Below are 13,555 nucleotides of genomic sequence, written 5' to 3'. Positions count from 1 at the left end.
GACTATATGGCTCCATACTGCTACAACAGAGTGCACACAGCACCATATGGCATCACACTCACACCACTTCCATCAATGACTCAGTGAGACATGGGACGGTACACTATGAGTTTTGTTGCTGAACAGGTCGGGTGACAAGGTGATCCAAAAAGGATTGCCATAATTCATATCTATGAGTTTACTACTAATATACAGTCCATCATGTTATAGTGAACTTTCTCTGCATGTAATATACCAATGAGCTCAGTTAACAAGGTCTTGAACTGAGCACAGTATCTGGCTTACAAAGTCTTCACTTTCTTTTTCTTTTTTGCAATTACATTCAATACATGCACGATAGTGTTCTGCACATAGACACTGTGATTCAATAGGGAAAGGAAACCCTAAACAAAGCAATAACTTGAATAAAAGAAATAGATATATACAGTACATACATTTTAGCTAACTGAAATTAAAAGAAAACAATTAAGCTTTACACACAAAAGGCCAATAAGTAACTAAAACTACCTAAACAAACAAAAACAAACAAAACTACCTATGCTAAGCTCCAAACCTTCCTCAGACTCAAAACATGTCCCGCAGAGGCCACAGAGGTGTGAGGTTTGGAATAATTCACAAGGAATGCCATGAGTGAAATTCCTCTCCAGTCCCCACGCACTTTACACACATTCCGTAACCTTCATGTCCACCTCTGCATTAACATCCCCATCACCAAATGCAGGAGTGGTTACAGCAAGGGGTTTGTGTTGTGAACACTTGGATTCTAGCCAGTGTGGAGTAGGGATGGGACGATAATCGTTATTTTTATTGTGATAAAAAAACACTCACAATAATCATATGGAGATTTAAGTTTATCGTGAAATCATCCTCCGTCGTGCACTGGGATCAATTCATCTTTTATTTGCCGAGCTGTTATCCGATTATCCGGTACCATTTAAACCCTCATTGGTAAAAGATAGCTGGAAATAACGCACTTTATATCTTTTCACTCAATACCAATTATCTTTGCCAATAAATAGCAGATCTACAAGCTCACAACGAGTCACAATGTTCCCCAAGGTATGTGGATGTGGGTGATATTTTGATTATCACAATATCGTAAATTGCAATTTCTTTGGTGACAATAATCGTGATATGACATTTTCACATCGTCCCATCCAGGGCAGGAATTTCATGGAGGCCATGAAATTGTCCCTCAGTTTGGCCTTGATGCCCCAGCCCAGCTCAGCCTGTACTTCTGTCTCCTCTGTCTCAGTCTTTTCAATATTTAGACACCAATGTCTCTATCTTGTCATGTAGACAACAGGGTCTTGTTGAGACACTGGTGTCCCTAATTTGTATACAAATCCAGTAACTTTGATTTGTGCAGAGCTGAGCATGGAGCATTATTTATTCCACAGCAGATAGTCTACTGTACACATTACATTTAAAATATTACATCCTTAACCCTTAAATTCAATCAATTATTTCAATGGACTAAAATATTGTTTATTTGATGGCCCTCCTGCCCTGGCATTTGGCCTTTGTGCCTTCAAAAAAATGGACAACCCCGGGGCGCCCGCTGGCCTACTGGTCCAGGCGCATACCACTTAGGCATGGTTTCCTGGCGGCGGCTCCGGTTCGATTCCCAATCCAGATGAGCTTAGCCAAGTTTCACTCCCCATCTCTACCCCCATTTCCTGTCAGTCTACTGTCCTATCAATAAAGGCATAAGAAAAGGCCCCAACAATCTTTAAAAATTGACAACCCCAAAGGCCAAGTGGCCTTGCCCCTACAATTTACAATTTAGGCATTTAGCAGACGCTCTTAATCCAGAGCGATTTACAATAAGCAAGGTAAAACATCAATACAACAAGCATCAATACATAAAGATGAATACATCAAATGCAAAGACATATCAATGTAGAGAAAAAATAACATAATGTAGACCGATCACCTAATCAGTAAAAAAGCTTTATATAAAAATGAGAAAGAAACAAAAATTATAATAGGAAAAAGCTATCTAGCTTTCATGTATGGTCATTGGGGTGGGGAAATCTCGCTCTTTCAACAACGCAACATTTCGACAATGGAGCGTCGGCAGGATATCGCCTCACCCTACGGAGGGGGTTAGGGTTTGGGTTAGGTATGGTTGTCGAAAAGATGACATGTAGAAACAGCGACACGCTCCCCATTGGGGTATACCGTATATGGGCTTAGGTGGAGTCTGAAGAAGTAGGTCTTCAGGCCACGGCGGAAGCTAGGGAGTGAGTCCATTGTTCTAAGTGCGACAGGGAGTTTATTCCACAGTTTGGGGGCCAGGAGGGCGAATTGTCTAGGACGAGTGGATTTTTGTCCTGGGGTTTTTAGCGAGGGTTCTGTCATCGTCCCTGTGTTAGCTGATCTTAAGTGTACGGGTGGGGTTGTAGGGGTTGATCAGGCTTTGGAGGCATGGAGGTGCCATACCTTTGGCTGCTTTGAAAGCCAGCATCAGTGTTTTTTTTGTACGGGTAGGGTTGTAGGGGTTGATCAGGCTTTGGGGTTATGGAGGTGCCATACCTTTGGCCGCTTTGAAAGCCAGCATCAGTGTTTTTTTTGTACGGGTAGGGTTGTAGGGGTTGATCAGGCTTTGGAGGTATGGAGGTGCCATACGTTTGGCTGCTTTGAAAGCCAGCATCAGTGTTTTTTTTATTCAGTGCGGGCCGCGACTGGGAGCCAGTGGCATTTTGTCTGGTTGAAGACCAGTCGTGCTGCGGCATTTGGGTAAATGACGAAGTTCCAGGCCTGGTCCCATCCCTGGAGTGGCGCCTAAGGTGTCTTTTCATATTCTGGCGATACCTGAAGGATTTGCCACACACGCTGCAGTTGAACGGTCGTTCCCCAGTGTGACTAACAATGTGATTTGCCAGATGCGTGTTGGAGCTAAACCACTTGCCACAAATGTTACAAACCTTCCTGTAAGATATGTGACTTCTCAGATGAAACCTCAGGCTTTCTCCAGAGTCAAATCGTGTCCCGCAGACCCCACAGAGGAGGTCCTCTGTGTGCGTTTTGGCGTGATTCACGAAGGTCACCATGGAGCTAAACTCCTTCTGACACACTTTGCACACGTTCAAAAACTGCTGCTTGTTCGCCACTTGTGCCGTGCCGTCCTTCGCCTCAGCATCATTAGCCTTCCCGTCATCGAGGGTGGTGTAACTGGTTACGCCAAGTGTTTCTTCTTGTAAACACTTGTGACGTTTTAACGCGGTGTCGTCGATGAAGTTTTTGTTGCAGAAAGTACAGGGGTATGGTTTCTCCCCAGTATGGATTCGGAGGTGTCTCATCATGTTATGGCGGATGCTGAAGGATTTTCCACACACGCTGCACAGGAACGGCTTTTCTCCCGTGTGAGTCCTCATGTGACTTTCCATGTCCGAGCTCTGCTTGCCACAAATCTCACACACTTTCACTCTGTCGTCGTGCGTCTGCAGGTGAAGCTTCAAGCTCTCCTCCGAGTCGAATCGCGACCCGCAGACCCCGCAAACGTCCTCGGTGTGAGTCTTGGCGTGGTTCACGAAGGACACCATGGAGCGAAACTTCTTCTCGCACACTTTGCACACTTTCCATAACTGTTGCTTTACGTGCTTGTTCGACACCCCCGCGTTACCGTCCCCGCCGCCGTCGACTGCAGGAGTGTTTGTCCCGGCGAGTGTTTTGTCACACTTGTGACGTTTTAACGCGGAGTAATCGCCGAAGCATTTGTTGCAAGTTTTGCAGCAGTATGGTTTCTCCCCCGTGTGAATTCTGAGATGTCGTATCATGTTTGGGCGAATGCTGAAGGATTTCCCACACACACTGCAGGGGTACGGCTTTTCCCCTGTGTGGGTCCGCATATGTAGCTCCAAACTGCATGAGTGGCCAAAGGATTTCCCACAAACATCACAAACCACTTCTTTCATGTGAGATTTCAGGTGAAGTTTAAAATCCTCCTCGGTCTCAAAGTGCCTCCCACACAGCCCGCAGACATCTTTAGGGTGCGTTTCCAGATGATTCACCAGTGAGTCTTTGGAGTCAAAAGATGTTCCACAAACCTTGCAGATGATGGCGGATTTTAGCTTTTTCTTCTTCCGCGGTTTCTTTGCAGTCTGTGTTCTATATCTCCATTCTTCACTGCTGTCACTGTCTACGTCTAGGGAAGCTTCACTTTCGTAACTCTCTGTGTCTCGAGCAGCATCACTCCAGGGCTTCCAGTCCTCATCGTCAGAGACTCCTGGAGAAGGGACCTCTTCATCAGCTTCTATGATCATCTGCTCAACTGAAGTGAAGACAACATTTAACAACATCAGTATATGGCACAGCTCAAGGTTGCTTGCTTCAAAATGTTACGTGTCCTTCCTTCCTCTCTCTCTCTCTCTCTCTCTCTCTCTATATATATATATATATATATATATATATATATAAAATAATTCAGGCACCCCATTATGATGAAAACATGAATAATTAAAGCTGCGAGCAGCGATGACCGGGCCCTCGCAGCTCTACCCACGTCACACGGGGCAGCAGCCAATCAGAAGAGGGGGCGGGGCTACGTTACACCAATTAAGGATAAGGAAACAAGTCAAATGACACCACCTACAAGTTTGTACGACAAACGGTTGAAAGGTTACACTATTGAATATCAGCCAATCAGAAGAGGGGCGGGGCTAAGTCAAATGACACCACCCACAATTATGTATGACAAACGGTTGATGAGTTACAGTCAAATAAGGTTGCGGCCAATCAAAAGAGGGGGCGGGGCTAAGTTAAGCCAATTAAGCTTAAGGACTCTGAGTCAAATGACACCATCCACAAGTCTGTACGACAAACGGTTGAAGAGATAAAGCCTGTGAGCTTGTAGACCGTCCATTTTCAAATAGCCATGGTTTTATAATATTTTAATTTATATCTGCAAAGTAACTAGCAGTAACTAAAGTTTTCAAATAAATGTAGTGGCGTAAAAGTACATTTTTTTGGATCCGAGATGTAGTTGAGTAGAAGTAAAAGTATGACATTTGGAAATACTCAAGTAAAGTACAAATACCTCACAATTTTACTTAAGTACAGTATTGAAATCTACTTAGTTACTTTACACCTCTGCGTGCGCACGCACACACACACACACACACACACACACACACACACACACACACACACACACACACACCTGCCTGCAATGCCCTTTGTTTGGTTTAGTAGTCATATAGGCCTACATTCTAACATACCGGATATTTTATCTAACTTGATCTCGGGTTGTATAAGCGCATCGAGCATATTGCGTTGTCGACTGATCTCTCGTTTGGTCTGGAACATTTCTTCCTCGTAGCCTGCGACCATCATTTTTACGGCTTCCACGATCTCTTCCGCAGCCACGGATAGAAACTGCTCCACAAGGACCGGAAAACCTTCCACTGTACTCTTTTCAACAGCTCCCACGATCCCATCAGCAGCTGCAGACAGAAACTGCTTCACAATGAGCCGAATTTTACTCATGTTTGCTATCTAAAAGGCTCTGATCACACCTAACAAGAGCAACGATTTTTTTTCCTGTTACACGAGTCTTTTTTGCTTCCGTTGTCCTGGCGTTGCACTTCCGGTGGGCTTTTCAAAATAAAGTGAAAGAACCTCTTTTCCCAGAGTTATTTGGTGATGGAGAACTTTTTCTTAATTTAAAATAAATACTCGGTATTAGTAAAAATCCAGTAATAAATATGCCTTTTAAAATAAACGTTTCTATTGTGCAAATGCATCATGCAGAAATTGAATGGTACACAATCATATTGATTGTAATTTTTGCAATGCAGTAGTGTTCATCATCATTATGCTGCCATCTACATTTTGTGTAACCTCGCCTACCAGGCTTTCTCCCGAGAGAGAGCCTGGTCTGCGTTTACTAAACAGGTCGTTTGATCCGGTCTAGACAGGAAGACCTCTTACGTTTTTCTGTAGTCCAAAACGGACTACACTTTGGCCGGAAACAACGACCGGAAACAGTTTCAACCCAGTTAGCGCATGCGCAAGTCGTTAGCCATGTAGTTAGCGCATGCGCAAGTACGGGTTAAAACTGTTTCCGGTCGTTGTTTCCGGCCAAAGTGTAGTAAGAAAAACGTAGGAGATCTTCCGCTCCCGACCGGATCAAAAGCCCGAAATTGGAAGCCAGCCCAGGCTACATTTTGTGTGGGGAGTGGAGTCACAATATGCAAATGATTCATGAATGAACATAATTATAGACAATACTGTATCCTGACTATCCTCCTAATGCTATCTATCTGGCATCTAGAGCTGCAATACCAACCCTTGACAGCCCTTTCATCCGAACAGTAAAGTGCTATCTATTAAACGACGATGATCTCACCAAGATTGCAGCTGCAAGGAAAGCTTGGATTATCCTCTTTATTATTTTATTTGTATTATAATTTTTTCATTTTACATCAAGAGTATCCCATTTTACCCAGTAGGCATACTTTTGGTGTTTGGAAGAAAGCGCTCGTTGGAAATCACTCAACAGAACTGAATAAACCTGTTGCATACCTACCCTTAAACCACCAAACCAGTGGAGGGCAGTAATACGTTAAGGCCGTATCAGAGTGTACGGTGGAGAGCTATCCACCGGTGGAGAGCTTTCCACCGCAAGTCAGAAAATAAGTGCAGGACAGAGTGGACTGTTTCTCTGAGTCTGAGATGAGGCTAGGTTTTCATGGGTAAAGCGCTAACCCCTCGCCTGTGGGGGGCAGCATTACACTTGTCAGTGTGCTGCTTGCCGGAAACTAAAAGAAGAAGTAACGTCGGGACCGGAAGTAAACAAAATAAATGTAGTTTGTTAAAGCATCTGTGCACATCTGCACAACGAGTATCGTTGCTCCCGTTAAAAGTCATTGTGATCAGAGCCGTTTAACTACAAGTTACCAAGATGACGAGTAAAATTCAGTCAGTGAAGCCGCTTCTGTCTGCGGCTGCTGATGAGATCTTGGAAGACGTTGAAAAGATCATCGCAGGCTACGAGGAAGAAATGTTCAAGTCCAAACGAGAGATCAGTCGACAACGCAAGATGCTCGATGCGCTTAAACCCGAGATCAAGTTAAATATAATAACAGGTAGGCTGCTATGTGATGTGTCTGATTAATGTGCTTATAAAACTATAGAACAAAAATGTATAGGGCAGGCCTAGTGACAAAGCTAAGGAAAACCAAACATATCGCTGCCTGGTGCGCGCACGTGTGTGTGTGCGTGAGTGAGTGAGAGACAGACAGAGAGACACCAGGTGCTGAATAAATACCAGAAAGTAACAGGAAAACTCACGCTAAAACAAACTCACCCTCATAAACTCACCTTGGAAATCTTACCCTCGAAATATGGAAATCTCACACCCAGTCGTGGAAATCTCACCCTCGAAATGTGGAAATCTCACTCTCCAGTCATTATAATAGCCACTGTGACTGAAATGATTAAAGTTTTGGTTTGTTTTTAGAGGTTTTACGTTTATTTGTACAATTCACCAGTAATAAACATCAGTTTTCCCAGCTAATGAGTATAAGAATATAATTGACTACTGTATATTTCAACTGTGTTTGCCCCTATCCTGAAAACTAAATACATGTATGTGTTGGGATGAGGAGCCTTCTTCACGTGTTGTGTACCAACAACTCTGATAGTATACAAATGTAACCAAATGAACCCAAAAGTGTAAGAAACACTGCTCTAAATAGCAGGTTTATACACAATAACACAACACAAGAGGTCAAATGTAGGAATAGAACAGTTTATTTGACGAAAGAGGCAGTGTAAAACAACAGGTCACAACACAGTTACTAACATAACCGCATTGGAAAAAAACAATATTGCCAAAAGTAGCTATCTGAGCTGTTATAATAATAGAAGAAAGAAAAGTTGTCAAAATGTTGTAAATTATATGTTTGCAAAAAAGTAATAAAACACACGATGCATTGTGAGCTTGCAGATCGGCCATTTTCAAATAGCCTAGGTATAAAATAGGGATAAAGTGTTCAATGCATGTTTTATAATATTATTTATATCTGCAAAGTAACTAGTAACTAAAGTTCTCAATTAAATTGGGAGAGTTTTCCTGTAGGCCCCTAGGTGAGTTTTCTGTTATCCTGGGGTGAGTTTTCCTAACCCCAGGGTGACATTTTGTGCCCTGGGGTGAGATTTCTTATTTCAAAAAAGGGTGAGTTTGTTTTAGGGTGAGTTCTCTGATATTTTACCAGAAGAGACGATGTAAAGAAACTCTCCTGGGCTGACGGTTTATGCCTTTTGATTGATTGATGTATTTATTAGAAGTTTTGTATAGGAAATATAGTACAGTTTTATGGCGGTACAGACAGTTCACCGATACAATGTCAACTAAAAGGAAACTTGGGTAAGGCTTATATACCTCTGTAAACTATGCCTAAACGGTTAAACCTAACCATATTCCTAACCTTAACCTCAGTAAAACGGTGCCAAAATCTAACCCTATTCCTAATCTTAACCCCAGAAAGATAAACTTAATCCTAAAGTTAAAGGTAACCTTATTCTCAGTAAAACAAATACAAAAATACAAAAATAATCTCCCCGGCAACTCTACATGTTACCCAGGGGCCTGTTTCACAAAACTTAGATTGGGGATTAAGCCAGGGTTTAGCAGCTATCCTGGTTTAATTTAGCCAGGATCAGCCATGAATCGGTTTCGCGAAAGTTTAGTAGAGACATACACACACACACACACACACACACTTAAATCCTTGTTAAATGTTCTCTTCTCGTTTCCTACTCCTCAGAGGAAGCACAGCTCAACCTCTCTGTGTGGGAGGAGGATTTCCTCACTGAGCAGCAGCAGGAGTGGAATTCCAGTCCGAGGCTTAAGAATCCAGAGTCCCTGCAGACTGAGAGGAGCCACAAGGAACCTTTGAGCAGCAGCCAGGACAGAAGACCAGAGGACGACACCATCCATGACACATTCACTCCTCAGTGTGAGGAAAATGAACATGAAATATACAAAGAAGAGGAAGAACCTGTACTTGTTACTTCAGCTGAGCAGGTGCAGTCCATAGAAAGTGATGAAGATACCAAGATGAGTCAAATTCAATGTCTTCGGGTCCTTGTGAAGCATTTTCTGTCTGCGGCTGCTGATAGGATCGTGGAAGCTGTTGAAAAGTTGATCGCAGTCTACGAGGGAGAAATGCACCAGTCCAAACGAGAGATCAGTCGACAATGCAAGATGCTACATGTGCTCCTACAACCTGAGATCAGGTTAACTAGAATACCAGGTACAAGTATGTGTTCAAATACATCTGATTGACGTGGTGGTGACATTTTCCCTTGAATGTTTGTGATATTATGTAGTATGTACATTTCATGTATTCCAGATACACAGCCATAGATCACTCCTATAACCGCCCAGGTAGCAGACTGATCGTGGCAGCATTTAAACTTCTAGCGCTACATGTGTCTGTCTACCCAATAATGAATTGCTGTGACTTGGAATCAGATATTGTCCTCTAGTTTCATAATATCAATTTGAAGGTTCTGGCAGTAAACCTGCGTTTAGTAAAATATCTCGTCTTTTTCACGGCCTGCAAACATTCTCTGCCCGTGACGGAGGCTGAAATGATTGCTGGTCTGAACAAATGAAAACTTCCATAGGGGAGCACAATCACTCTGGGTGGGCATAGGAGTGATCTATGGCTGTGTATCTGGAATACATGAAATGTAAATAATATCACAGCCATTCTAGGGCCATGGTGACTTAATTTAATTAAATTTAATTGCCTAAATTTACCCTGCAGAACCAACACAATCAGCCTATTGTAAAACATCCACTTACAATCAATCGTATCCTGAATTTCTGGTGAAATTCAGGATACTTGTGACATAACAATTAAACTACCATGTACAGCAGTGAGGAGGAGATGGTTAAATCCTAGAAAAGCCTCACCATATTCCAGATCGGGACCCCATCGGGGACCCCTCAGACCTCACCATGCAACAACTGACATACCGGTAGATCGTTTAATAGACCCTTGACCCAAACTAATAGATTGTTTTTGTTTGCTTGTGAACCAGCCAACTAGCCAGTGGGCAATCAATTGAAAATATATCCAAACCGAAATTTAGAACCAATAATCAATTTGAATCTTACTCATCTATCAATCAGTCAATCAATACAAAGAGGGGGGCACGGTGGCACAGAGCGTTGTCGCCTCACAGCTAGAAGGTCCTGGGTTCGTTTCCCACTGGGGATGTGTGGGCACTGGGGATGTGTTCTCTCCTCCGTGTCATCAGTGCCCGCCCCATACCCTAGGTGGGGTTGGTAAAGGTAGGTCAGATAAACTCAATTGATCACCTAAATAGCTCAGTCTGATCAAAAAGTGTTAGTTTCCCACCCCTGTGTGTGTGTGTGTGTGTGTGTGTGTGTGTGTGTGTGTGTGTGTGTGTGTGTGTGTGTGTGTGTGTGTGTGTGTGTGTGTGTGTGTGTGTGTGTGTGTGTGTGTGTGTGTGTGTGTTTTCTCGGTTTTGTCTTTGTGTTACTCTCCACTCTTGACATTGAAAACAGTCAATACAACTACATGGACATGTTTGGGACAAAATTATGAGAGTTCAATTAATTATGTAATATGTACTTTAGAAGGTACTGCTGGAGTTTGATCTCAGTATGTTAGTGGTCTTCTAGACTCTATTCTAGTAAATAGTGGTCTGAATTACAACTTGTGTTACCAGAGAAAATCTCAGGTTAAGCCTCTTATAGGCTGGTCTAAGGAGGTCTGTGGTTGCTAAATTAATATTCCTGTGTTGAAACTACCCCACCTGTGACCTCCCCCTTCACTGTATCTCTCTGTGACATAGCGTTGCCATCATGGTGTCATGAATTATGCCATTCAGAATTGGGGGTGTCGTTTTGGCTTATTTCCCAACATTGTATAAAAGAAATGGAGAGATCTAATTATTTAGCTACTGTCAGACTACCTGATTACTGCACTACTGTGTTTTTGTTTGTTTTTCAAAACAGTCAAGTCACAGCTCCCCTTGTTACCATGGCATCAGTAGAGCTGCCGTAATTATAGTTTTTTTTACTTTTTTTTTTAAATCTTTGGTTTTAATATTGCACATCCTAAGGATATTGGACCTGTTAGTGTGTTAGTTGAAAATTGTTGTTTTTACATTGGCATTATGCTTACAGAGAAATGTCCACAGGACACATTTTGAAGCAAGCAATCTTTGCCATGTACTGATGTTGTTTAATCCTTGTTAAAGGTTCTCTTCTCCTTTCCTGCTCCTCAGAGGAAGCACAGCTCAACCTCACTGAGCAGCAGCAGGAGTGGAATTCCAGTCCGAGGCAGAAGAAGAACCCAGAGTCCCTGCAGACTGAGAGGAGCCACAAGGAACCTTTGAGCAGCATCCAGGACAGAAGTCCAGAGGTCGACACCATCCATGACACATTCACTCCTCCATGTGAGGAAAATGAACATGAAATATACAAAGTAGAAGAAGAACCACTACCTGTCCCATCCCCAGGATTCTCTGAGCCTGAAAACGGAGATGACGATGACTGGAATGCTACTCAAGATGGAGACAGTGACAGAAATGAAGAGTTGGAGCCAAGCACACTGACAGGTAAGAAGACAAAGAAAAAAGACAGAAGACCAGAGGACAACACCACCCATGACACATTCACTCCTCAGTGTGAAAAAAATGAACATGAAATATACAAAGAAGAGGAAGAACCTGTCACTTCAGCTGAGCAGATGATCATAGAGGCTGAAGATGTCCCATCTCCAGGATTCTCTGAGGCTGAAAATGGAGACGAGAATGAGGACTGGAAGCTGAGTGATGCTACTCAAGACACAGACAGTGACAGAAGTGAAGAGTGGAGGCCAAGCACACTGACAGGTAAGACACCACGCATGAAGAAACAGCAAAAAACCTCTATCATCTGCAAAGTATGTGGGAAGGATTTCCACTCCGAAGTCTCATTGGTGAATCATCTGGAAAGTCACCCTAAAGATTACTGTGGGCTGTGTGGCATGCGCTTCAAGACAGAGGAGGATTTTAATCTTCACCTGAAAACTCACAGAAATTTTAAAGCAAAGGTTTGTGACTTTTGTGGGAAATCCTTTGGCAAAACTTCCCATTTGAAGGAACACATGAGGATCCACATGGGAGAGAAGCCTTTCAAATGTGAGGTGTGTGGTAAATCATTCACCGTACGCAGCAAGTTGACAAGACACCTCAGCATTCACACTGTAAACACTTCCGTATTAGACAAGGGGGATGATAATGCAGAGGTCGAAGACGGTAGTAGAGCACAGAAGAATGTGAAAGTACATGTTTGTGATGTTTGTGGGAAATGCTTTGCCAGACCTTCCCATTTGGAGGCACACCTCAGCATTCACACTGGGTTGAAGCCTTTCATATGTGAGGTCTGTGGTAAATCATTCAGGGAACGTGGCAAATTGACAACACACCTCAGCATTCACACTGGGTTGAAGCCGTTCAGATGTGAGGTGTGTGGCAAATCGTTCAGCTTCAACAGCAAATTGACAAGACACCTCAGGACCCATGCTCAGGTGAAGCCTTTCATATGTGAGGTCTGTGGTAAATCATTCAGGGAACGTGGCAAATTGACAACACACCTCAGCATTCACACTGGGTTGAAGCCGTTCAGATGTGAGGTGTGTGGTAAATCATTCAGAGTACGCAGCAAGTTGACAAGACACCTCAGCATTCACACTGGGTTGAAGCCATTCTCGTGCACTGCCTGCAGTAAATGCTTCAGAAGTAACTCCAATCTAAGAGAACACATGCAGGCTCATTTAAAAGACAAAACACTCACTGGAAACACTACTGTATTAGACGATAGGGATGTTAATGTAGAGGTGGAAGACGGTACGGCGCTGATGACAAAAGAGCAGCAAATCACATGTAAAGTGTGTGGGAAGGATTTCCACTCTGAAGTCTCATTGGTGAATCATCTGGAAAGCCACCCTAAAGATGACTGTGGGCTGTGTGGGATGCGCTTCAAGACGGAGGAGGATTTTAAACTCCACCTGAAAACTCACAAGAATGAGATGGCAAAGGTTTGTGACATTTGTGGGAAATGCTTCGGAAACTCTTCCCATTTGAAGGAACACATGAGAAGCCACGCGGGAGAGACGCCGTTCAGATGTGAGGTGTGTGGCAAATCGTTCAGCTTCCACGGCAAATTGACAAGACACCTCAGGACCCATGCTCAGGTGAAGCCTTTCATATGTGAGGTCTGTGGTAAATCATTCAGGGAACGTGGCAGATTGACAACACACCTCAGCATTCACACTGGGTTGAAGCCGTTCAGATGTGAGGTGTGTGGTAAATCATTCAGAGTACGCAGCAAGTTGACAAGACACCTCAGCATTCACACTGGGTTGAAGCCATTCTCGTGCACTGCCTGCAGTAAATGCTTCAGAAGTAACTCCAATCTAAGAGAACACATGCAGACTCATTTAAAAGACAAAACACTCACTGAAAACAATACTGTATTAGACGATAGGGATGTTAATGTAGAGGTGGAAGACGGTACGGCGCT

The 13,555-nt window shown here is 43.2% G+C and overlaps 1 protein-coding gene across 1 annotated transcript; it reads left to right on the top strand.

Annotated features, from left to right (window-relative positions):
• Positions 1 to 6,907: 6,907 nt before the first annotated feature.
• Positions 6,908 to 13,284, top strand: LOC308282724 (uncharacterized protein; the record flags this gene model as incomplete). Its single annotated transcript, XM_080723114.1, has 4 exons — positions 6,908 to 7,091; positions 8,775 to 9,263; positions 11,248 to 12,408; positions 13,268 to 13,284. 4 exons carry the CDS (start codon positions 6,908 to 6,910, stop codon positions 13,282 to 13,284), a joined length of 1,851 nt encoding a protein of 616 aa, XP_080579240.1.
• Positions 13,285 to 13,555: the final 271 nt, after the last annotated feature.

Source organism: Nannobrachium achirus, assembly GCF_963921795.1.
Source record: "Nannobrachium achirus genome assembly, chromosome: 4".
NCBI lineage: Eukaryota > Metazoa > Chordata > Actinopteri > Myctophiformes > Myctophidae > Nannobrachium > Nannobrachium achirus.
This window is presented reverse-complemented; position numbering and strand designations above follow the sequence as displayed.